The sequence below is a fragment of the Nicotiana sylvestris genome, chromosome 6 (genome assembly GCF_000393655.2).
Source record: "Nicotiana sylvestris chromosome 6, ASM39365v2, whole genome shotgun sequence".
NCBI classification, from domain to species: domain Eukaryota; kingdom Viridiplantae; phylum Streptophyta; class Magnoliopsida; order Solanales; family Solanaceae; genus Nicotiana; species Nicotiana sylvestris.
In genome coordinates this window covers 11267115-11294749 of record NC_091062.1, presented here as the reverse complement: position 1 = coordinate 11294749, position 27635 = coordinate 11267115, and the positions used below count along the sequence as shown (strand labels likewise).

The following is a 27635-nucleotide window of genomic DNA, read 5'->3' as shown; positions in this document are numbered from 1 at the left end:
TTAAAACCAAAACCAAACCAAACCTAAAAATATCTATTTTTTTGTCGGTTTGGTTCGGTTGCTTGTCCCTCGAAGCAAAGGTAAATGTAAACTTTTACCAATATTTTAAAATGTATTTTCATCATATTGATATGAGAAGAAATGCAACTTACAATACCTTTCATATAATTTTTTAATAACATTTTAATTTTAAAATATTGAGTTGCAAGAAATGTCACAATATTGAGACGGAGGGAGCAGTAAATTTTAGTGGAGTTATCCAAAACGTTAAGAGTTGCAATAATGTATTTTGACCAAAAACGAAAAGGAGTTGCAATAACATATACAGCAGACTGTTTAGGGGCGGAGGAATTCTGTCCAATTATATGACTGGAATTTATTCCAGAATGAATTGTACACCGGAATAAATACAAATAATCACTCTAGGATGCATTAACATTCACCAACAATAACACATAAAAAATTGTACTTAATCTAATAATACAACAAATCACCTTTATCCAAGGGAAAAATTACGTCGTACCTGGCACTTTGGTAAGTTTAACCAGCGTATCAGAAACATGAACGTCACTTTATAATGGTTGGTTACAATTGCCTCTTTGGCCTCAATCAGACAATGCAGCAAATGAATTTCTTGGTTGTGTAACTGAGCAAACAGAAAGGAAAATAACCCACAGTTTGGTGGGACAAACAATAAACAGAGAATATAAATAACTTTGATTCCTTTTGGAAGGAGCTTCAACTTTATGCATCATCGCATCCGATGATATTGAGTTCTTGAGACACGACAGTGCCGACCATTTACAGAGTATTTGAGCATTATATCAACATCTCGAGGATTTTTCTTGTTAGGAGCCACAGTAATGCTTCCAACTACAGCTTCCCCTTGGCAAATGGTTATCACATCTTCCAGGTAGAGAACTGTTTGCTTCCAATGTGTGCCCCGAGATTTTGGCCCTATATCATTAAGTTTTCATAGTTAGTAAAAAGGAATACACACATGGACAACCCCCTCCCCTTTTTTGGAGGGGGGGTGGGGGGGGGGGTTAACTCGGGTTTTCTGAGATGTGATGCTCTAATATTCTATGGTGCCTCAGGTCTTTGCATGAACTCTTCGGAATACTACATACTTTTCAATAGTCATTTGAATCCTACATACTACAAAAATATGAGCTATCAATAGTCATTTGAATCCTACATACTACAAAAATATGAGCTATCAATAGTCATTTGAATCCTACATACTACAAAAATCATGAGCTGATACAAGAGAAGAAAGGGTTTCATCTACTGTAATCCTCAGAGCCATGTTTGTGGCATAAACTTTTCACTCCCCTCATACTCTCTCCCTCAAAACCCCAAGAAAATGTAAAAAAGAAAATTATGAAGTGACTAATCTAAGCACCAGACTCTCTGGAAAAGGAAATTGATAAAGCAGAAATGACTAATATATGGAAAAACTGCAAGGAGATTACTGCAAAGACTAATGTCATAGCTAAAAGCAACAAAAACAAATGCAAGGACAAAAGTACGAACCTGTTGAGAACCCCATCAACTTGTGGCACTTCGTGAAAGAGACATCGAAGTATGCTACAAGGGCATGGATGTAATCGTCACGTTCTGCAATGAGCTTAAAGAGGGCAGTGAAGGAAGCATCTCCAGAAGTCATCTTCGAAATGTCCATTGTCTGAAGGGAAGGATCCATTGTCAGTAAAGGGAAAAGGCAAGATTATACATTATACAGCTATTTCAATAAATCCCATGGCAACTAAACTTGACCTGATTACCTTGAGTAACTGGCAGTTTGTAACAATCTGATTCTGATCGACTGTGTCAACAAGAGGTTCCATCATAGCTTGCTTCCGGATGCAGCTCATATCAAAACCATACACCTCATTCCAAACTGCAGTAGCATAAGAAGGACCAAATTAACGCAAGCAAAAAATGGAATATAAGATGACAGTTAGCCCCACTAGTGGGAAAAAACTGATGCCGCTAGAAAAAATACATTCGAAGTGCATACTAAATAGAAAATACTATGGCAAATCATAATTCATCAAGTACAAAATGGGAAAGAGGAATAAGCTTACATTCGATCTTATCAGCCTTGTAGTCAGCATCTTCAATAGCTGTCAAATAGAGAGAAGCTTTATCCGGCAGAACAAGACCATCCTTTACCTGTAAGGGGAAAGAATGTAACTATAAATCATCAATCAAACTAGAAAACCTCCAAGACAAGTGAACACATCCAGTTTGACAATAGTTTGGCAAGCTAATCTAACCAAACTGCAATATCTCCCGAAAGCAACAATATGAAAGAGCTGGTTCAAGGGGAAACGCGTAACTTTTGTAGTGAAATCATTCATTCACCTCAAGTCCTCAATCAAGAGCAAGACGGACACCAACTATAAGTACTCATTCTCATTGCCTAAAGAAGCCCTATTTTCAAAGTCATCTTCCCAACAGTTGACTAAAATGATAAATCATTATAGCACATTCACCGTTCAACTTTCTTTTTAGTGTTCAATATGGTTTAGTAGGAAATCAATCACCAAAGAAGCACTCTAATAATGTCCAAGCACAAGCACAAGACAATCACATCTTTTCTCCTTTGCTTTTGTTGTCTTTTTTCCTTTTCCAGATTAGTCCATCTAAGGTGTTAGGGAGGAGGATCAGCAAGAAGGTTTGATCACTGCAAGTGAATGTGACGATAGCTGAAATATGTTTCACATGTGAGAACAAAATGTCGGGGCAAAATCTAGATTAGCATTCAATGGTAGAATGTAATCACGCCTTTCTTTTGAACCCGTGACCAAGCTTCAACAATAAGCATGGCCTAATTAATATAGAAGAGGTTGCGAATGTCACAGTATCATAGCTTGGAAAAGGACAGGGGCCCTCTTCCTCGTTCCACACATATTTCATTACTATCGACACTTTCTCCTGCTCAGACCTTTTACTTTGTGACATCATTTCCGTCTCCCCTCTTAAATCTCTCAAACCCACAACATATAGTTGATCTATCAAGTGTAATTCAGGACACGGCACCACGTGTACTGCAAAGCCTTATTTCATTGTTGCACAAAACAGCAAAAACACCACAAAGTAGGAAAATCCATCAAAAAGTTGAGAAAAAACTTTCACGGAATTCTCATCAATATCCAAAATCATTCAGGCAATTCAGACAATAGATAGTCAAATTAGCTTCTTAATTGGATAAACAAGTTTAAAAGATAAATTTGAAATATGGCATCTTTGGGGATGAGCACCCCGTAGTTTGTACTGGCTCGTGTCATTCACTGGAATTATTGATGAATGGACAGATGGAAACAATATTTCACACGCAGCTTTTTTCAGTTCAACCTGCAATCTTTTTAACTGCATTAAGGGGTTAACTCATTAAAGCACTAGGCCAACAGTCTTGGGTCTACTTCATGGTTTCTTCAAATTACTAAATATATTTTCTTCATAGATAAGTATCTGTTGTGCTACATACAATTTCTCTTCATCCATAAAAGTACTCAACCTAATATTGGTTCATGCTTTCTCTTCATCCATATAATTACTCAAAACATAATCTGTATATATTCATGAACAGGCAGTCACATCACTAGCACGGAAAACCTATCCTGAAGAGCTGACATCATCATTAACCCAAATGACAAGTTGTACATCATCATTAATCCAAATGAAAAGCTGTACATCATCACAAGCAGAGTAACTTACCAGCCACTTGTCACGAGCATACAAAACTGTATCTAACATGTTCTCGTACAGCAGAAAGTATCCCATCCACTCAGAGATTATAATATCCACTTGTGGAACGGGTAAGTCAATTTCCTCCACCTTGCCCTTGATAACTGTTATAACTGAGATAGAAAGAGAACAGACTCAGTAAAGTAGCATCAGAATAAATACACCAGAATACATGTCACAAGGTAAATGATAGTGGTAACATCATTCTCACCATCGGAATATCCATTGAGTTTTACAATTTCTTGTGCCATGTCAGCCATACTGGAGCATTCAATCTGAAAATTAAATTGTAAAGGATTAGTCATGCCCATACCGCATTAGACTAGTTCATGTTGGCTTCTTCTAGCAGTTTTACATATGTAGTTTGACGATATTGCAAAGACAACTGCCTGTTTCACTTAGCTTTCCAATCAATTCGTAATCCAAAATCTATTGCAATATCTTCACAAGAACCAATGTAAAGCATCATAATGAGTGTGTTGGTTTTTTAAGAGTATAAACTGGTAAGGGAAGCAGTGAAGTTTGTCTAACTGCTAATGTTCAGAAAGACCTAGTAACTAATGAGATGGTTCTTGAAGGCAGAGCGCTGGTATTGGCAGATATGGGTATATGTGCTATTGATGAATTCAACAGGTTGGATGAGTCTGATAGAACAGCTATTCATGAAGTAATGACTGTTAGCATTGAAAAGGCTTGACCACTACATCTCTGAATGCAAGGACTGCAGTACTTGCTGCTGCTAATCCTGCCGGAGGAAGATATGATATGAGGACAACGTCAGCTGAAAATATTAATCTTCCTCCGGCTCTTATATCAAGGTTTGATCTTTTATGGCAAATCTTAGATCGAGCAACTATGGATGCCGATCTTGAAAAGGCTGACACATTGATTATGTGTTTGAGAAGCTGACATTTTGCTACCCCAGGATCACCCATCAAACATATATGTAAATCTCCTCTGATCTGCATACCATCCTTGAACTTGAAGAAGAAGAACAAGAGCTTTCCTGATATCCTCATGCCCAAAAATTTCAGAAAGGAACTGAGAACACTGATGGTTCTGATCCAAAACAAAAGATGCCTCCTGAGATCAAGCGATTCGATGAAGTGTACCTCAAAGCATCTCCAAAAGGTCAGCCATTTACAATTCAGGAAGACAAGGCTTCATATATTGGTCAGCTTGTCAGGATATCTGGTATTGTGACACGCTGTTCAGACGTCAATCCACTGATGCAGGTGGCTGTATATACATGTAAAGAATGTGGATTTGATAACTATCAGGAAGTAATTGCTAGAGTATTCATGCCTTTGTTTGACTGTCCATCCTATTGCTGCAAGGTAAATAAAGCAAAAGGGAACCTCATCCTTCAACTTAGGGCATCAAAGTTTTTGAAGTTTCAAGAGGCCAAAATTCAAGAGTTGGCTGAACATGCTCCCAAAGGTCACATTCCCAGAAAAATGACTGCATTTCAGAGGAGATCTTACAAGGAAGGTATCTCCTGGTAATGTTGTGGAAATGTCAGGCATTTTACGGGGAATGTGACATTTGGAAACATATTCAGCCAACTCTCGAATTCTGGCCTCTTGAAACTTCAGAAATTTTGATGCCGTAAGTTGAAAGATGAAGTTCTTAGCTACATCTATTCCAATATACTTCTCTTAGCAATTCCTCTGTTATTTCCTTGTTTCTTATTTTTCAAAAACCAACATAGTGCACGGTGGGACAGCCACCACAAGATAGCCACCACGGAACAATCACAAAAGAACAAGAAATTACACAATATAGAAATGCAAGTATTAAATGAGAACAAGGAACAAGTGGAATGCATACCGCATAAACATGTTTGGCACCGACTTTTGCGCAAAAGAGTGACAGGATTCCTGTCCCAGCTCCCACATCAAGGACAACTTTGTCCTTGAAAAGAAAGGAATTTTTATAGATTACATTTTGGTAAGTCTTAGTTCTTACCACATCCTTCAACATCTCCTGTTAACAAGGCAAATTTACAATAGAACCATGTAAAAATCATCTTTAAGCAAAATTTTATCAACAAAAGATGCAAACTTGCACGAAAATGCAAAGAGAGATGGATACTTACTTCATGAATACCTGCAAAAACAACAATAAAACAAAGGAGGAAAAATTAGCCACTAAAAGTAATATCAGACCAAGCAAATATGCATAAATGTGTCAGCTGGTAATAAAAGTTGAGGGTCAAGTGGGGTATTATAGGTTACTGAAAAATTTGAGACATAAAAAAAGATACTTTAATCCACAAAGAATATTGAAAAACCAATGACTACGCGAAAAGATAGCTTATCTATGAGCAAGAAAGGTTTTCCTCCAACAACAACAAACCCAGTGAAATCACACAAGTGGGGTCTGGGTAAGGTAAAGTGTAGGCAGACCTTAGCCCTACCTTATTAGGGTAGAGAGGCTATTTCCGAAAGGTTTTCCTCCAACAACTGAATATTTTATAGCATTAACTACATTCCAAATACCTAGACCAAAAACTAGGAAGGAGAGACATAGGTTGAAGTATATTGAAGTTTAATTGCACCCAAGTATATAGCCTAGTGGTTAATAAAGTTGGTGGAGAACCATGAATTCTCAGGTTCAAATCCAAGTGGAGGCAAAAAAACTAGTTGATTTCTTCCCAAATTCCTAAGACTTGATAGGAGGTAGTAGAAAGCAAACTAGTCAGGAGACCACCATTATAAATAAAAAATTGTAGTCACAACAATTAAAGCAAAAAATAAGTGTAGTTTACATCAGTCAACCAGTTACCTCGAATTGCAAAAATCAAAAAGTAAAAAATATTCAAACTCAGTTTTCGCAAAAGCTGATTAAGTTTTCCTTAGCTCTTTTCTACTCCAAAGCTGCTTCTTTTTCTTTTTCTTTTTTTGGGTTGAACTTCCCAAAGAAAAAATGAGATTCTCAATACTTGTAGAAACTCAAATTCAGTACTAAATTAAGCTAAAACAAAGTAAATAACGAACTACAATGAATTAAACTGTACTGACCAAAATGAGAATACGAGTCGAAATAATAGTCGGCGCTGGTCTTATCGCCGTCGACAATTGAATCATCATCGGCGGCGGCGGCGGCGGCGGCGGCAGCGCGGTCACACATGGAAGTATCTTCGTCGATTTCAAGGTTTGAACTTTCCGTAACAGTTTCATCGCCTTGCTCTACTACCTGCTCGTCGTCCTCCTCGTACTGAAATTTGATTTTTGAGGGTTTTAAATCGTGAGTACTTGTACTTGCTGAATTTTGATTCTCATTGTTGCTTTGAGAATCCATTTGTTTTGATTTGATGAGATTTTGGAGTTGTGTGAATGTTGCGTTTAGGATTTAGGGTTTTAGAATAAATGGCTGGCTCCAAATTAGGGTTTATGGGGAGGAAATATCTGTGTGGACCCCACTGTTTACTGCTGAGTGCTGGACCCCGCTACTCAGTTTTTATTTTTCCTTGACACTATTCTTTTTATTTTAGCAGAATAGCCTAACACATACCTTTATTTGTTCGGGTTTGACATTCCGCTCCCCCTACTTACCGAGATTTCATCCAAACACTCCAACTTGATCAAACTAAATATTTTAAACTCTTCTGACACTTAATTAAGCTTATGTGGTATTTATTTTACTGAGTCAGAAATTTACGTGCTTACACGCTCTCAAAAGCGAGTCAATTCATCAAATTTGATGAAAATACTACAGTAAAATTTATTTATTTTTAAAAAAAATGAAAAGAAAAGAAAAATTTGTATCTTCTATATATTATTAAAAGGAGTGGAAAAAGTACTCTCCATAAGCCAAGTGGTAGCATAGAAAAAACTCACATGTATAAGTAGTTAATAATTAGTTATTTAGTTAATAATTAATTATTAGTTATTATTTTTAATGATGGTAGACAAATAACTATTGAAGCTACAAATGTAGTATTTAAAGCAGTTTTTCGAAATTCAATCTACCAATTGTTGAGGAGGTACGTTTCTTCTGTTTAATTTTAAACTATTTAATTACTAAGATTTTCTTTTTGATGATAATGTCTTTTGTATGCATTGTTTTATTTAGCATGTTGAAAGAAACCATAATCCACTTGTGATGTTGGAAAGATAACTTCTAGAGCTACGGTATATACAAAAATAAGGTTAATATTCTTTGTAGATTTATATAGATATGTTTTTGAATTAAGTTCTGAATTTTAGATATCTGATTTTTGTTACTAAAAATTCATCTCTATGCAGATACTTTAAAACCATGCTATGTTGTTAGAAAGAAAACGTCTAAAACTACAATATCTACAAAAATCAGGTCCAAATTCTTTGTACATTCATACAGATATTCTTTAACCCAGTTATGAATTTCAACAATTTTGGTTTTTACAGCTTTGCACGCTCTAATTAAAAAAAATATATCTCTCCAATGGCAAGTTGAAATTACGATCTGCTTATGCTGTTGGAAAGAGGACTTCGGGAGCTACATATATTAAACAATTAGATATATATTCTTTGTAAATTTATACATATAGACTTTTAAATTCAGTAATAAATTTCTTGTATTCCGCTTTTCACTGTTACACTTGAAAAGAATACTATGTATTCATGTTGAAACCACTTTTTGCTTGTGCCATTGGAAAGAGAACGCATGAGCTAGTTTATTAAATATAGTTGAGCCTTATTATAAAGTTTTGTAAAACTCGGTGTTGATATCAGATCAAAAAATGCAAAACATATAAGTTAAACACTCTATGCAAATAAGTATTTACCAAATTACCTCCTATAACATAAAAATATAATGATAACATAAAAATTGAATCCAATGATTTATTAGTCCAAAGAAAACTAGGATGGTTAAATTTATGTTAAAAGTAATAATGCACAGACTACAAACATCACGCCACGCATACGCCAAGCGCGCGCCTCTTGACTAGGCATACAGGTTTCCTACTAGCTCTACAATAGCTGGGAATAAAAGCAGCAGCTAGGCTTATAGTTGGTCACATGGAATCTTCAGACCAAACAAACATTTCCGTTAAAGAAAGGAAACTAGAGTACAACTAAAGAATTCCAAGGGAGGCCGATAGCTATTTACTACATCGTTTTGGATGTCTGCGCCAAGACAGAGAGCAGATACCTAGCCCTCGTAGTCCCCCTCAGAGAACTTGTTCTCCGAATAAAAGACAGCAACAACTGGGTTTCCTCCGAATTTTCTGCCATTCAATCCTTGTTGAGCTCTCGAGGAACCCTCCACATCCGTGTACTCCAAAAAGACCTGAGGATAGCCAACAGCAAATATACTTAATAAACACGGAAACAAGGTTATAGCACAAGTCTTTCAGCGGTGGTCCAAAAGCATCAATTTGAGGATTTACTAACTGTTGAAATACTATAAGTTGCTGCTGATAAAACCAAGCGATTATGTCAAAACCTGTATAGCATCCTAAGAATGCTGGTAGTGTTTATATTTGCGTAGAATACTGGTGCACGGGTTTATATTTTTTTTAAAAGGTATATTGGTGCATAATTAAATTGTGCAGAAAGCATCATGGTGCATACTGAATTACTAACCTTTCCAACCCCTGGTGTCGGTTCACCATCAGGCCTTGGGCGTGGGATGACTAAACTCACTAAATTACCTGCAAATTGAAGAAAGAGAGTATAACTTTTCACATAAGAAGAATTGTGAAACCCAAAAATAAATTAAGCCAATTATATTTATGGCTAAAGCTCATGATATTAAAGACTTGCGAAGATTTATGCCACATAAAAACATAAAAGAGCTATTAAATATAAAGCTTGAGTATTCAAAAGGAAAGAACAAGACTAGCTTGATGCTTCTGAAGTAACTGAATGTATTTACCAAATTTCCCGCATTCAGTTCTCATATCTTCCACTATATCTTCATAGTCTTCATCATCTTTGAGCTCATCCGCGCTAACCACATTTGTTAGGCATAAGACTTTAGTAGGAGGTCCACCAGGTTGTAGCATGAGTCTCTGCAAATCAAAAGCCACAAGCAAGCCACAGGCCCAATGATCAGTCGACATTTCCCCTTAAGAAACAGTAAGAATTTGACAGCCTTGAATAAATTGTCCAAACAAGCAAAGGAAAGAAACAAAAAGCAACACAGATTGAATAACAAAAGGATAAACATTACCTGCAGTGCTATTTGTTGCTGAGCATGCATTAATATACTCTCCTGCTCTGGCTTAGGCTGTAAAGTACCTTGACTTGCACGTCTGACAGTAAGAGTTTTATCACCCATCTTAATCCCATTAAGAGCTGCACATGCAATATCTGTAACAGACACGTCAGAGTAAACACAAAAGGCATAGCCTTTCGAGTTTCCAGTTTCTTTATCTTTGACCAGATTAAACCCCCGAAGAGGGCCAAAGGACTCAAGCAACTCCCTAATCTGAGCTTCAGTGAAATAGTATGGCAGGCCTCCCACAAAAATACGGTCAGGACCTTCAAGCCCACCAGTGGATCCTGGTGATAATCCCACTGCAGCAAGGTTAAGGTTTGGATTTGGTTGGCTCGGACCAAGTGTTGCAGCCAGGGAGGGGTTATAATCAGTTGGTCTTCTAACTTTTACTTGTGTTCCCTACAGCGAGAAGAGACGATATTAGCACAAACTTGAGTTTCCTCCAATGTGAACTAAATATAGTCCAAGGCTGATAAATTATTATTCCCCAAAAATAGTACTTACAAAACAAGTCCTACATATGCAAAAGAATCAACCACTATAAAGTAAAGGGAACCAGCAGAAAAAGAACCAATACAAAGAAAAAACAATACAACCAGCATTAAATGCATGCCTCAGATGAAGGTAAGAATTTTAACAAATACCAGCCTATACGTGAATCCAGGCCAACCTTTCACATACCGTCTTTGCAAGTGATTCAGAAGCCAACAAACTGATCCCTAAACTAGAAAGGTAGATTACCTCAAAGATAATGCCATCTAAGGCCATGGCATTGCTGGCCTCCTCCACGGATCTCATCTCAACGAAAGCAAACTTTTTCTCATGGTTTATATAAACATTAACAACAGCATCTCCTGGAAAACACATTGAAAAATTAAAGCATTATAGGTACAGCATAGTTGCGTTAAGACCTGAAGACAGTTCAATTTGACTAACCTGGACCAGCAGTGTTTCCACCAATTGCCGACATAACATGATTAAAGTAGGTAGCCACTGACTGCACAACAATAAAATATTATCAGAAGACAATTATGTACAGCCCAAATAAGTAAAATACATCTCATTTGTAAGTTCAAAATTTATTGAACAAGTGGTTTACTAGTTCTAGAAATAATTCTTCTCTTTATAGAAGAAAAAAGAAGTCACAAAACCTTCAACATAAGAATAGACTAATGTTAGAAATAAGTCAAACCCAAACTTGAAGGACCCCATATAAAGTATAATTTCTACCATCTCTATAATTTTTTAATGTGTTTCCTCTCATCTTTTTCAAGATAAAAAAGGTTTCCTTTTCCTATAGCTAGTATATTCCTAGAGTATGCACCTATATATATTCCTTAGTTCATTTGCCCATACAAATGAGGCCCTTTGTGTTTGTTGGTGAACATTTTGGCACTGTAAAGATTCAATATTTCTCAGTAAATGACTTAAATGCATCTCTCAAGGCTCATTAAAAGGCTAGAAAGCATCACTTACTTTTATTTTCTAGGAAAAAATGGAGAAGTTAATAAAGTGCATGTGAGATGATGCTTATCCAGAGAATGCTTGAATCGTGATGTCAAGTTTCATGAATTTCTAATTCATTGTTTCAGCTGATAACTGAAGCAATTTCTCGAATTAGACACTGGTATCGTCTAGGGATAATATAGACAGAAAAGTTGAGCTAAAACTAAGCTGAAGCTACAAGAGAGATTTGAGTGAAAATGAAAGCAGGTCTGTAGCCCATGACATTCAAGCCACCCTCATCCATGCCAAGAAAATGATAGATTCAAATAAGTTATGAAGAGGGGATGACTAATGATGGAATTGAGTCAAAGATATACGAAAACCACCCGCAGACTAACAAACTAAGGTAACTCTTTGACTACCAAATTTTCTGAATATAGGGAACCCAAGCTAACTATATAAGTAAAATAATCAAAACATCTGAACTAAATAGGATGAAGAAAATTTACCTGTTCATTTGCACTCGGAGGAAGTCCACCCACATAAACTCGCCTTGCATGTCTAGTTGCCTGAGAAATAAGCACTCTCAGAAAACCACCAAATATTTTAAATAAGAATTCCACCAGAAATTCTGATACTAAAATATTTCCTCAAGTCTATTGAAATTACCCTTCCACCTCGAACTGTAGGCCAAATTTGAGAATTTAGAAAGCATGACATTATAATTTTTCTAAAGTTAGATAAGACAGAAGGAACAAGATTATGTTGCAGAGCATCCAGAAAAACTCAAGACAAATGCTGTAATTTCATCTTTTAAGTGACCATTTTGAAATCTCGTCATATTAATTAGATCATCTAATTGAAGCAGATGAAGAGCTACTAATGGAACATTGAACAAAATGAAGAGGTTGAGGAGACAACTAAGACCTGCTGAGTCATTGCCTGGACTGGCATAACAGGAATAGCTCCAAGCTGCCACAAGCAGAGATAAGTTTTTTAAAATCATTGAAAAAATAAGAACAAAATATTGTTCCCACTTCCAAAAGGGAGAAAATACCTGTGCAGATGCCAAAGGGAACATGTTAGGAAAAATTCCTGGAATAGCTGGGGCAGTGGCAGGAAGTTGACCTGCAGGAGCATCTTATAGGGATAAAATGAGGATATTTTCTTTGTTTATCAATGAGAAGGACCTTTAAACACATAGATCTGTTTACTTCGGCTGCTAAAATTAGAACAATTTTTAGGTTTCCTCAAAATAATCTTCGGTAAATATTACAAAAGTAATTCACAATATATTCAGGTATTGGAGAAATTACTTGAAAGCTACCAAATAAAAAACCCTGGTTGAAGATGAGTGAGACCTTTTATTGTCTTCCTTGAACATAAAAGCTAGAGCGGTTGGCTCACGCCCATTGTCAGCACAGTGGGGCTACTAGCCCAACGTTGCCTTCTTAGAACATAAGATAAGACATACTAAACAAAAAAACAACACCAAAGACAACAAAAAACAAAAATCTTCTCAGTCTCAGTTATTTCACCAAGAAAACAATTGAAATAGAATATGAACAGTCAAACAATTGAAATAAATGTGAGCATCCAATCTAGCAACATACCAAAATGAAACCATGCATTTTGATAAGAACTTTCCACACTACATCCAAAAGAAAAAAATAACAGTTACCAAAATGTTGCCTATATAAAAGAAATCAGTAAGTACCTGTAACAGCAGGAGCACCAGGTAACAGAGCAGAAGTAGGAGGTGCCATGTCAAACCCGCTGATCCTTTTGCTGCAAGCATAATCAGTAAGAACAGTTAGAGAAATGCTAATACAAACCTTTCAATAAAGGAACCACAGTAACTGGCTCCCCCTCCCCCCCCCCCCCCCCCCCAAAAAAAAAAAAAAAGAAGAAACCTATAGTATTACTAGTATTGTTAAAAAGAAAAAGAATGAACAATTAAATTATCTTCACCAACATAACTAGTAATGTTATATCTACAATTTCCGTTCCCAACTGAGTCTCTTTCAATTCATCCAAGCTACTAGGTACTAACTCATTTTTTCTAATGTGGGTGTCCGAGCTAGCTTGACGCACCTCCACTATTTAGGTACTTGCATTCTTCCAATAATATAGGTACCGGTAACTATGGCTAACATGGCTTAGATCGATGGAGAGAAATCAACAAAAAAAATTATCTGTTGACATTTGAACCCCAGTCATCCGTTGTCTTTGTTGCTCCAAGATCTTAGGTCATATAATTGTCCTTTTATAATAACTATTGTAACCAATCTCTTCTACCCTCACCACCCCTGACCAAAGGAAGTGTTCCATTTCTCAAACTAGTTACCTACCAGAAGAGTGAGGACATTTTAGCTCAACCTGCTGAGTAAAAAGATCAATGCTAATGAAGGAACTAATATTACATGCATGAAACTTATTATTCTACGGGAACCAGAATTGCACTCATAGCTGAAATCAGACAAACAATTTCCGGATTAACAGCTACTACTACTACTACTACTACTACTACTACTACTACTACTACTACTATGCCTCAATCCCAAACAAGTTGGGCTCGACTAAAAATAAAATGTCCTGGACCAGCATGAGTGCAATTCTGACATTCCTCAACATAACCAAAGAAAAAAAGTACCATAGTCTATGTAATAGAGAGCAAACCCAAAGGACTGCCAGTTATCAGTTTTTCATGGACAGCAGAGAACTTACCTTTTCGAGCGTGAACGAGATCGAGAACGTGATCTTGATCTATGACCAGATTTTCCCCTTGAGTGAGATCTGTGTCCACGCCTTTCCTCTCTATCTTTGTCATAGGATTTTGACCTGTGTCTATCTCTTTCCTCTCTATCCTTGTCGTACGATTTGGACCTGTGTCTATGACCTTCCTCTCGCTCTCTCTCATAAGATTTTGACCTATGTCTATGCCTCTCATCTCTATCTCTATCATAATCTTTCTGCCTGCACCAACAAATAAATCACAGACATGAATGCATGGCTTGTCCCCAACCAGAAGCAAGTGAAAAACAGAAGTGCAAAACAGCCAATGCGATGGCACATATATCAGCAATTCTACCACAACTGATTAAAATGAGCAATGATTACCAGTATTCCCGGCCCTCAGGACCTTCATCAGAAATGGTAGCATCATCATCTCTATCTCTAGTCCTACGCCTCTCACTTCGTTCTCTGTGGCGACGATCACGATCTTTTTCGCGATCACGATCCCTTTCCTTGTCTCTACTCCTATCTCTATCCTTATCACGTCCTTTGTCCCTCTCCCTGTCCCTGCTTCTTGACGACTCCCTTTCATTTTCATAATCATGGGAGCTGTGCTGAAAGATGTAAAATCACTGGAAATGTTAATCAAAAACAGAAGCAATAAAGGGGAGCAAGTAACAACCAGGTGTTAAACAATGAAAAGCATAATTTTGTAGCATCCAACTACACAACTCTGATTTATTTCTGCAGGAAATTATAAATTAACAACTCCACTTGAAAGAACAATCATAAAACGAAACCTACATATGCAAAGAAGATATTCTAGTGAATCCAATATTTCACTAAAATCAGAAGGAACCTGCAATGACTGACCTATATAAAACCCCACCTGATTTATTTCTGCAGGAAATTATAAATTAACAACTCCACCTGAAAGAACAATCATAAAACGAAACCTACATATGCAAAGAAGATATTCTAGTGAATCCAATATTTCACTAAAATCAGAAGGAACCTGCAATGACTAACCTATATAAAACCCCAATTCTTACATTTGCTCTGCAAAGTATTCATTTCCATAATGTGCTGTCTACTAAGGATAAAACCCATCAACCAGCGTTCACCTTACACCCATATCCAATATAAGATTGATAAAACTAACCAGGTTTCAAATGACTCACAGATACCAAACTGATTCGCCTCGTAGAACTGATAACATGACCAAAAGAAAATTAATATGCTGTCCCCTTCTGCATGATCTTGACCATAAACAAAAAAAAATGCCATTTTGAAGTCCAGGTGGGCCCACCAGGGGTGACGATAGGAGGAACTTCATCCTAGCTCCACATTGTCAAACTTAATTTTGAAAAAGAGATACTATAACACAAGGTCATCACAAGGTAAACAATTAATCACATGCTAAGGATAATTTTCTACTCAATTGTTAGCCTCTTCCTACATATAATCAAAAGAAGAAGCTTTAAAAAATATGTTGGAGCAAAATACACATTAAAGAAGTCGACAGACTAGAACCCAACCAAAATCAAATGTTCCTTCGACAAGCCTTGCCTAAGATTAAAATATACGCTAAATAAAAACAGTTCCAAAAGTTGCAATTTCATTAAAAGTAGACCATAATAGCATTGAATAGCCACAAATTTCATCATACCTTAGAGCTTGATCTTCTCCTCCATAAATATCTATAGAATATGACTAAAAATAACTACTACTGTTGTTCCGGTTTATGCAACATTATTTCTTTATTAGTATGTTCCAAATAGAATGATATATTTTTATATTAGAAAACAATCTAATCTTAAACCTCCATTCTATAATTAATGAGAAGTTTTATAACCACACAAATCTTATGGCATGTTGAAGATTGCAAGTTTCAAAAGTCTTCATTTCTTTCGTAAACTTCGTGCAAATCAAACTATTTACCTTTGCCGTCACGCTATTCTACAATCAACCATGCTAATTATGCTAAAGATAGCCCTTGATAGATCTCTACGACCTACCTCAACACAGTGTTATTAAAAGCGAGCGCTTCTGCGCTTTAAGCGAGAAGCAACCCTTGCGCTTTTCTGCCCTAAAGCGAGGCATGGGTTAAAAACCGCACGCTTCGGGCCCAGAAGTGAGGAGAGCTAGAAAAGCGAAAAAAGCTCGCTTAAGCGAGGTCGACGACTGCCTAGGGTTTTATTTTAAAATTTTGCAAATACATTCTCACTTCTCTTCCAAAACATCTGTGTGGACTGTTGCAAGCCTTGCGACATCTCTTCCTCTTCTCTTGAGTGTTGCGACTTCTTTCAAGGTAAGTTTTCTCTTCCTCGTCTTCTTTTCCTCTTCTTCTTTTCTCTGCTTTACCTGTTTCCTCTCGACTCCTCTTCTCTTTTCTCTTTTTTCTCTTTCTTCTTTTCTATTTTTTCGATTCTTCGACTTGCAGCAGTTATTTTCTATGTTCTGCCCTTCTTTTTTCTTTGTTATGCTCTGGGTTTTTTTCTTCTCAAATGTGATGACACTTCAAGAGTTTGGAGATCTTGTAGATGAATAGTATGTTGCTCCCTTTGTGATTTGGTTTTGCATTTGCTTAATATGTTATAACTTATGAGGATTATTGACTATCTAGTCCTGGTATCTATTATTTACTTCTTAATTTAAGAATTGAAAATTTTGCTTAATGTGTTATTTTTATTGAGTTCTTGGCCATTTATCTATGCTTATTTAATGTATTTTATTTTTGTATTAGATTGCGTTTCACATGAAAAAAAACTCACTTTTTTCCGCTTCTCGATCTCCAAAACACTGCTTCAACATTAGAATTCAGAGATAACGGCTATTCAGTTAGCTGCTGAAATCTGTGTGGTGACTGATATTGATTCAACCATTGCTAGGCTGATGATGATACAAGATGTGTCCTACCTATCCGAGTCTCAAGGACAAAAGGTATAGCATAAATCTGTGTGGTGACTGATATTGATTCAACCATTGCTAGGCTGATGATGATACAAGATGTGTCCTACCTATCCGAGTCTCAAGGACAAAAGGTATAGCATTACTTTTAACAGACACGGGAAAGCTAGGTCTCTACTCCTACTTCACGAGACGGAGGGAGTAATTGTCAAAAAATTCATCATACCTTAGAGCTTGATCTTCTCCTCCTCAAATTATGTTCTTCTTCTTCTCCATTATCCACACCGGCTATTTCGTTCTCACCACCAGTACGACTAGGCGTGGGCTGACTGCGCCCATTTTCATGGGAGTCCATAGATGATTTAGGGTAGACCACCTGAAAATTAACTAAAATGTGTTAGGACCACAAACTTACCTAAGACTAACTAAAACACACATGGATTAATAGCACTTTTAGTCCCTCGATTATTGGTAAATTCTGATTTTGATCCTTGTGATATATGACTGAATCCATTTAACCTTCAATTAGTTAACAATGTGTGTTTTTGGTCCCTTTATGTGAAATATATGTTATATTTAGACTATTTTTAGAACTATATTACCCTCAAATATGAAGTAACAGTACTAACTTACTGTAACACATGAGTAATTAAATGGTGTAATGGTCACTAATTCTGGTAATTTGTGAATATTCACGAGCAAAAGGATGAAATGCGCACATTTCAATTAATTGAAGGTTACATGTGTTTTTAGTAAGATATAATACGGACTAAAATTATAACTTGACATTAATTGATGGAGCAAAAGTGCTCTTAACCCAATTTTCATCATGTCGCCACTTCTAAGCTCTATCCTGATAATTCAGTTGGTGCGAATTCAAAGGATACGAAATACTATACATTCTATCATCAAAGCAAATTTTGAGAATAAAATTTATCTTAAGAAAACATGTAAATTTCCCCTGATTAGGTAATTGCACTCTCCCAAGTCAACAGAACAGAACATTGCGCGTGTATCTATATGTGTATATGTAGAGAGAGATAATATATGTATGTATGTATATATACTGAGAGAGAGAATGCAACAAACCGGCGAACGGCTGCACTGCTCCGGTAAGGTGAACCGGGAAACTGCACGGCGATCGGCTAAACTAGTGCTAGGGTTTGTGAACGTGTAGGAGAAAGCAAAGTGAAGGGGAAAAAAATGTGAATTAAGCAATTCTATTATGGTTCTAGAAACTACGGCGTTTAAATGGGCCGTTGAGCTGTGTAAATGGGTCTCGAAATTGTGGATTGGACAGTTTGAGGCGCTAATCGCTATTATGTGCATTTGGGCTTACAAAAGGAGCATGCATACCGCTACTGGTGTAGAAATAGCGTGGGATAGCCACTTTTTAATATGGTATTTAGTTTTTATTCAGTGTTTTTAATGTTAAGCAAAAATAGTCATTACTCTATTAAAATTAATACAAAAATATATTTTTACCCTTTCTTCATGAGTGTTGTATAAATATTAAGGACATGGTGTCCTTAACATTTACATTGTTCATATGAAGTTAAGGACATGATGTCCTAAAATTTAACAACGGAAGGTGCAAATATAGGACATTGTTTCCTTAATATTTACATAACATTCATGAAGTTAAGGACAACATGCCCTTAATATTTACACAACACTCATAAAGTTAAGGACATTATGTCTTTAACATCTACACTTCACACGTGAAGTAAGGACACCATGTCTTTAACATATATACTACACATATGAAGTTAAGGACATGAGGTCCTAAAGTTTAACAACAGAAGGTGCAAATACAAGTTAAGGACATTACGTCCTTAAGATTTATACTGCACATATGAAGTTAAGGACGTTATGTCCTTAACATTTACACTGCACATATAAAGTCAAAGACATGATGTCCTAAAGTTTAACAACAGAAAGTACAAATACAGGACACTTTGTCCTTGATATTTACATAGCATTCATGAAGTTGAGGACACAGTGTCCTTAATATTTACACAACACTCATGTCTAGCACAAGGATATTTTCATTCGAGAGGGTAAAAATATATTAAGCACCAGCTAAAGAGTAAATACATTTTAAACAGTGGCTAAAGAGTAAATAAATCTTTAATTAGTGGCTAACCATGCACTTCCTCCCGCTATTGTTTGCAAAATAGATTAAAAAATGGACACTTTCAGAAATGATTATTGTCTGGAGGCTTATTGCTGAGATTAGATATAATTTAGCTAATTATATTCCGTAGCTACTAATTGTTTTCCATGGAATGTATGTTGTTGTATTCAATTCGGTTGTATACACTATATTCAATTCGGTTGTATTCATTCTTAACTATTTTACATTGTATTCAATTCGATTATATTCAAACGACAAACAATCACTAAAAACATTGATATTTGGTTGTATTCATTCATAACTTCTTTTATACTATATTCAATTTACTAAATTTGATTTGGATGTATTCAAACAATAAAAATTAAAAAAAAAAAACAGGGATCTGCCACAAAAAAAACTTCAAAATATATAAATACATGCAAAAATACAAAAAAATATATTGTATTTGCTTTAAAAAATTACAGAATACAGTCAAACTTTTCTATAACAGTCTCTTTTGTTCTGATATTTTTTGAGTGTTATAGTGAGTGTTGTTATAGAGGACATATATTATAACATAAGATAAAAATCGATTCTGAGAAAAACTTAATTTTTATATTCAACGGCTATTATATAGGGATGTTGTTGTAGAGAGGTGTGATTGTACACTCAAATTTGAGTATATTTTGTACAAAATGCAATGTATTTGTATCATTGTGTATAGCAAAGAAGAGAAGAAAGTTCACCGGAGATGATGTCTTCAGGCCAAGCAAAATATTGTATATATTATATTAAAACTAAAAAATGCAGATGAACAAAAATCCAGCCAGATCTAATAATACACTATCATATTGTATCTACCAAAATCCTGTTAGACAAACAAAAATGCAGCCATAATGTTTATCTCGTTTTATTTAATTCGGCCACCAAAAATAAAATATACTCAAATATGAGAAATACACTCAAATTTGAGAAAATACACTTAGATATGAGAAATCCGGTCGGTTGGCGGTGAAGGTAATGATGAGGCCGATCTGGATTGAAGAATTTGAGGTACTAAATTAAGAAATTTTCATAGCGGGTGCGAGAAGAGAAAGTACAAATGAGAGAAAAATTAATAAAAAGGAGGTCCGACAGCAGTGTTCCGCGGGTTAGGTCAGCGGTGGTTCTCCTACGAGATTGTAACACCAACAAGATAGAGAGTTTAAGGGAGATAAAGGGAGGCAACTAGGCGATAGTACGAAGATGAAAAGAGGAAGAGAGAAAAAAGTTACTTTAGGGTTAGAAATCTCTTAGAGATGGTATTTGCTATAAAACCCAATATGTAGCTATCTATTATAATTAGTTCAAAGTGTATTTATTTATGATAAATATAGTGTATAATTTAGTTATACCACGTAAAATTTTCTTAAAAAATAGTTATTTATCCATATTATCTACTAAAAATTGGTTGGATGATGAACTTTTAAAATTGGATCAAATATGGATAAGAAGCATATCTATATTATATTAAAAGGAGAGTAGTGAAGCATGAGGTTAAGCCAAGTGACAAGCTAAAAAAAAGTCACTTGGCAATTTTAAGACAACATTAAAAATTTGAATTATAAATGAAAACATAATTAATGAAAGTAGTAGTTCAATAAGAATTATTTTTAATTATGATACAAATCTCTATTAGTAGTATAATTTAGTTAACATTTTTTTTTTGTATAATTATGGTAGGTATGAAATAAATTATGGTAGAGACGAATTTTAATTAATTGATCAAGATTTGTAACTGACCTTATTTTGGTACAATATACATTACTGCACGTATCTTTAATTAAATTTTATGTATAATTCAGTTATGGTAGATATCCTTTTTTGAGAAAGAATCAATTAAATTTTTATTTTGTATCTTACATATTAATTTTAAGTTGAAATAATAATTCTTTATTTAGTACAAGCTTTGTATTTGACCTTATTTGGGTGCAATATACATTACTGTAAGTATCTTTTATTAAAATTTTGTGTATAATTCAATTATGGTAGGTATCCTTTTTTGAGAAAGAATTAATTAAATTTTTATTTTGTATCTTACACATTAATTTTAAGTTGGAATAATAATTTTTTATTTAGTACAAGCTTTGTATCTGACCTTATTTGTGAACAATATACATTACTATATAATGAGGTTATATTAATGTTTACAATTCGGACAAATAAATATTTTATACATAAATAAATATTTCTTAAAATAATAGTGAAAATATTGCTGCAACAATTAGAGTTTTTACGATTAATATTTGAAGTAAGTATTGCTAAGTTAAGTTTGAAAGTATACGATGATTTTTGAAAATGTGGTCCAATGGAGAAAATAGAAGAATAAGATATATTTGAATTTGAGATGGAACTTTTTTTTAATATGATGAGAAAAATCATATTTAAGAATATGAGCAATAGAGTCAAAGCTACTATTGAAATAATTTTTATTTATTATTTATATTATATTAAAATGAATGTGATAAAAGTGGATATTAAATTCAAGCAAACTAATAAAAAGCACATGACAACGTTAATAATATTAAGTATTGAATATACAATAGCAAAATAAGAAACAAACAGAGAAAAAATTAAAATTTCTATCATAAAGAACAAAAAAGGATAAAACTTATTTAAATTTTATATAATTTTTTTAAGTATGATAAAAAAAGGTCATGATGTGGATAAGGCCATATAATTGAAGTTTAATAGATTAAAAAAATTAAAAAATATCAAAATATTAATAAATTAGAGATAATGCGAGGTTATTTATACTAAGAATTAGTTTAAAGAATAAAGTAAACATATAATGCTTAAAATATTATTAATGAATTTAAACTATTTAATAATTTTGAGTATTAATTGTAAATAAAATAAATATATTTTTCAATATTAAAAAATCATACATCGATTAATACAATAATATTAAAGGATATAAATAGATTATGATATTAAATAAAGAGGCATGTTAATGAAAGACACATAAGAAAATAAAATACTACATATTAGGTAACTTAATAGCAATAATAAAAAATTTAAGAATATTTAATATTAGAAATAGAAGAGAAAGACGATTTGAACTTGAGATTTAGATTAAAATTATGGTGAAAACGTTCAAACTATGGATAAGACTACAACATTAAAATTTTACTAGATAAAAACTAAAAATTGGATAACAAATTAAAACTAAGGAAATACAAAATAAATATTTCATGTGGGGTAATATTATGAACGAAAAATAAAGTCTAATTTGTATCCTAACGTTAAAAGAGAAAGAAAATTTAATTACACGTGATACAAAAAACAATTATAAGAAAATTTAATTGATTTAAAATATAATAAGAAAAAACTTATCTATTAATATTTTAAACTAATTCAAAGTCTTAAAATAAAACGTGATATTATATATTTTGTTTATTGGTAAACTATTAATGTAAAAAAACTAATTAAAAATTCATAGTAGGGAAGAGGATGTATAAATAGGAAAATAGAGATAGTGTGAGAATATTTATACTTTGAATTAATTAAGTATAAGGAAATTAAATAATTAAATAATACTCAAAAATATTATTGAAAGATTTAAATGAAAAAAGAGTTCCAAGTAAGAGGATAAAAGTATAAAAATAAATTAACTTTTAGGAATAAAAAAAATTATATTTATATATGTTTATCAAAAGGACAATAAGCAAGATATCAAGTCAATTGGTAAGCTAATAAAAGATTACATGAATATAACATTATTAAGTAATAGATAATGCAATAACTAGAAGCAAAGATTAAAGAAAGAGTTGGTTTGGGTGAAAATGTAGAAGGATAAGACTTATTCGAATTTGCGGTGAAATATTAAGTGGTAGTAAGAATTTTGTTAAACAATATGCTTAAACAAGACATATCACAAACGTGATATGTTTAGTATTATTTAATATTGACCACAAAATAAAATACAAGTACTAAATCAGGGAGTTGGATTGTTACAGATATAAAATATAAATATAAATAAAAAGAAACATGTTATCTCGAAGTTTTAACTTTTAAGGTAATTCCAATAACTCAAATTATAATTTGATATTTGTGTCCGCGAATCGCACAGGTACTAATACTAGTTATCCACTTAAAAATGGATAGCCAATGCATAATTAATGGATTTAACTTTTATCTATTTATATTATTATAAAAGCATTAATACAATACCGGTATACCAATATAGACTTAAAATATTAAACACAAAATATATAAAGAAAGCATATAATTGGAATAATACACGGATGTATCTTTGTAGTAGAATAGGGATCAAACGCCTAAAAGAATGGAAGGCAACGTTGCTGCAGCTTAGGATAAAGTAATATCCATTAGGATTTAGGATAAATAAGAAAATTCAACTCAATGCATGATAATCACCAAAAATATTATATAGCCACTTCATCCATGATAATCACCAAAAATATTATATAGCCTTTCTTAAATAATGATTAATCAAAAAATATGTAAATCATTATATATTACAAAATTATATTGTAGGGTAGTGTTGTTTAGAAGAATAAAAAAAACAGAACCAGGTCTTATATTTTAGGATCGTTTTCATGAATTCTGCTTTTTTCGATAAATTCTCCTCACGATGTTTTTCTTTTTTTTGCTGCAAATAAATAAATCTTTATTCGTATAGGTCTTTTTTTTTTTTTGTTGCTTTCTTTTCTTCTCAGTTTCTTTTTTCTCTTATCTTTTGTTCGTATATTTTTTTGTTACGCGATGTTCACTTAGATGCTTGTGCCATGAAATTATCTCCAAATTTTAGATTTAAATCAAACTCTTATTTTAGATATGAAAATAAAAATATTATATTATTATCAATGTTGGGTCACATCATTCTTTTATTTGAACTAGCTATCCGCATTTAGATAAAATTAAGTTAGTTGGTATTATAACTTTAACAAAAGGTATACATTACTATAAATTTTTCACGACCATAAACTCAAACCTATCGTGATGACGCCTATCAATAGAATTAGGTCAATCGACTATCATAATGCTACAATAATTCATCAAGGGTATGCCAAAAGACATTTTGCATAGCAAAATTTCATAAAGGAAATAAGAGTTGAACTCAAAAGAAATAGAAATGCGGAAAGTAAAGCCCCAAACATCGGGGATGCCACTGAGTCATGAGCCACAACTACAACTATTCTGATAACAACAGGACTAACATAGTCTGGGAAATAAGTCCGAAATACAACTACGGGGAAGATACAAAAGAAGAAAGCAGGGCTGCGTCGCCAAACAGCTACCTTACTATCTCCAGTGATCAACAACATAAAATAATCAGCAACCGCTACCGTGGCCAGAAATACCTAGATCTACACACAACGTGTAGGGGTAACATGAGTACACCAACTCAGTAAGTAACAAGTCCAAACTATAGATTGACAGGCAGTAACAAACTTAACCTCAACAGGTAAACAATAGTAAACTATATAAAAAAGTAAGCATGCTTTCAATTCAAATATTCAGCTCAAACAGTAAAGTAAATACAGATCTGGACAATGTGATATATATATATATATATAGTTCAGTTATCCTTTACGCGCCAATGCACAGAATGTATAAAATGCACGATGTAATTCCACTCTCAAGTGTTCAACCACTAGGTACTGTATATGGCGATCCGGCCTAGGGAAGATCCATCCCGAAATATATACACATCACTGACAACAGTCACTCAGTACCGAGGAAGGCTATTCCAACCCTGTGGAAAATATCCATCTCCAGGTATCAATACTTCGGACAAGATCCATGTCCAGGGAAGATCCATCCCTCAATAATATCATCCGCACCAACTGTGGGTGTGCAGACTCTGGAGGGGCTCCTAAGGCCCAAGCACTATCATAATCAATATAACTGTTGCAACGTGCAGCCCTACCCCATAACTGTCATTCATAATCAGGCTCTCGGCCTCGCTCAGTCATCACTCTTCAGTTTCACTCACGAGCTCACAATATCATGGAAACTAGTTCGAAAACAATGATATGTCAAGCTAATAATGACAATTGAGACTGAGATATGATATGAAATGCATGAACATGACTGAGTACAAAATAACAGTGAAATCAGTAAAATGAAATCAAGAAAACGACCATTAGGGGTCCCAAAAGTATCGGCATGAAACTCTAACATGATCTCTAGCATGTTTACAGCTCAATTACTTAATCATAATGGAAATACGGATATCAACAAGAAATAGTCATTAAACGGTGCCATGGAATGAATCAGGTCACGGTTCTCACCGTGCACACTCCCACACCCGTCACTTGGAATGTGTGTCACCTTAATACTAATCATATAACACGTAATTCAGAGTTTCGAACCCTCATAACCAAGTTTGAAAGCGTTACTTATCTCAACCAAGCCAAGAATCCTACTCCGCGACGCCTTTGCCTCTCAAATCGGCCTCCAAACATCTCGAATCTGGCAACAAGCAATACAATACGATCAATATAGGCTAAATGAACCAATTCCACAAGAAAAATACCAAATTATAGGCTAAATCCCGAAATTCACTCAAACCCGACCCTTGGTCCCACGTCTCGAAATCCGATAAAAATCATAAAACTAGAAAACTCATTCACTCACGAGTCTACCCATACCAATTTCATCAAAATTCGATATCATTTGGTCCCTCAAATCCCCAAATTACTCTCTCAAGAACTCTTCCACCCCCCCCCCCCCAAATTTTTTGACCCCAATTCCCAATTTAGATGATAGATATCAAGATACAATCATAGAATTTCACCAAAATTAAGTGAGAAACACTTACCCCAATCACCTCTTTGAAATTTCCTTTAAAAATTGCCTAATTACGTGGTCTCTAGCCCAAAATATGAAAAATGGGTTCAAACCCTCGATTTTGAAATTTAACATTGATGCCCAGATATCCTTCATCGCGATCGCGAAGCACAAACAGACTGCCCCACATATTTGCTGTACGCGAACGCAAAAGTCAATACGCGTTCGCGAACCACTACCACACAAACCTACGCGATCGCATCCTACCTCACGCGATCACGTAGGGCAATCACCTCACCTCCTCTTCAGCTCTATTACTCCTACGTGAACGCGACACTGGTTATGCGTTCGTGAAGCACGACCTCACACACGTACGCGATCACGTCCTTAACTCTGCGATCACGTAGAAAAACCTCACCTCTGCCCCAAATAAGCTTACACAATTGCGAACATACTTATGCGATCGCGTATAAGGAAACCAGAAGAAAACACCAGCAGCTATCAGCCATCCTCCAAAAGTCACAAATGATCCGTTAACCACCTGAAACTCACCCGAGGCCCTCGGGACCTCAATCAAACATGCGAACACATCCCATAACATCATACGAACTTAGTTGAACCTTCGAATCGCTCAAAACAACATCAAAATACCAAATTACCTCTGTATCAAGCCTAAGAACTTCTAAACTTTTAAATTTCACAAACGACGCCGAAACCTATCAAATCACGTCCGAATGACCTCAAATTTTGCACACAAGTCAGAAATGATACCGCGAACCTACTCTAACTTCTGGAATTCTATTCTGACCCCGATATCACACTACTACAAATAAGACCTTTAGCGGCAATAGAAAATGGCTTTAGCGGCAATAGTAATAGCCGCTATATCTTTTACCGACCATTAGCCTTTTGCCGCTGAAACTGGGGTCGGCAAAGCCTTTAGCGGCTATTCTCGCAAAAGCTGGTAAACGGTATATTTTATTACCGCTAAAAGCTGGTAAACGGCAATTATAATGGCTACTAAATCCAATCCAAAACGGCTAATTATACTTCTTTAGCATCCACTATTATAGCCGCCACATTCAAATAATTGCCGCTAAAGTAATTGTTTGTGAAAATTATAATGGCTACTAAATCCAATCCAAACGGCTAATTATACTTCTTTAGCATCTATTTTTTATAGCCGCTAAATTAAAAATAATTGCCAATAAAAGTTTGCATCTTTAATGGCAATTATTTTGTGGCAATTAAAATGACCATAGTATCCCTTCTGAAAGCATCTTAGTTTGCCCTTTTATCTTCCATTCTAATGGCTAATATGTTTAACTAAATTTTCGCTAAAAGTCAATATCTTTAACAACATTTGTTTTACATCAATTATAAATAGTTTAGCCACAATTAATAACAATTACTACATTCGTACATAATATGACTCAAATAATGAAATATATTAATATTACTTAAAAAAAACATAATGTATCTCATTAATCTTAACAAACCAAAAGAGCGTCGATGCCCCATATAACAAAACTTCCTGCCATGTTTGAGCCATCTAAATTGAGTATTTATGTTACAAAAAGGGCAGGCAAACCGACCATAAGTGCACCATCCAGAGAGATTACCATATGCTGGAAAATCATTTATAGTCCACATGAGAGCAACT

General features: G+C 34.6%; 2 protein-coding genes across 3 annotated transcripts; both read right to left on the bottom strand.

The window, feature by feature from the left end:
* Positions 1-430: 430 nt before the first annotated feature.
* Positions 431-5872, bottom strand: LOC104249366 (protein arginine N-methyltransferase 1.1-like). The gene is made up of 8 exons (XM_009805777.2): positions 5855-5872; positions 5587-5742; positions 3968-4031; positions 3727-3869; positions 2091-2178; positions 1788-1903; positions 1537-1687; positions 431-957 (listed from the first exon to the last, which is right to left on the bottom strand). The coding sequence occupies exons 2-8, from the start codon at positions 5737-5739 to the stop codon at positions 752-754; spliced, it is 921 nt and encodes a 306-aa protein (XP_009804079.2). The 5' UTR covers positions 5740-5742; positions 5855-5872; the 3' UTR covers positions 431-751.
* Positions 5873-8541: 2669 nt separating this feature from the next.
* On the bottom strand, positions 8542-18294 carry LOC104249367 (splicing factor U2af large subunit A-like). Of its 2 annotated transcripts, none has more exons than XM_009805779.2 (14): positions 18148-18294; positions 17285-17434; positions 14533-14762; positions 14140-14388; positions 13130-13200; positions 12470-12540; positions 12340-12384; positions 11922-11981; positions 10903-10963; positions 10708-10820; positions 9919-10365; positions 9622-9757; positions 9330-9397; positions 8542-9033 (listed from the first exon to the last, which is right to left on the bottom strand). In XM_009805779.2, the coding sequence occupies exons 2-14, from the start codon at positions 17411-17413 to the stop codon at positions 8896-8898; spliced, it is 1818 nt and encodes a 605-aa protein (XP_009804081.1). In that variant the 5' UTR covers positions 17414-17434; positions 18148-18294; the 3' UTR covers positions 8542-8895. The 2 variants fall into 2 exon arrangements, with proteins under 2 accessions (XP_009804081.1, XP_009804080.1); XM_009805778.2 differs by having other exon boundaries at positions 12470-12552; positions 18148-18287.
* Between the last annotated feature and the right edge of the window lie 9341 nt (positions 18295-27635).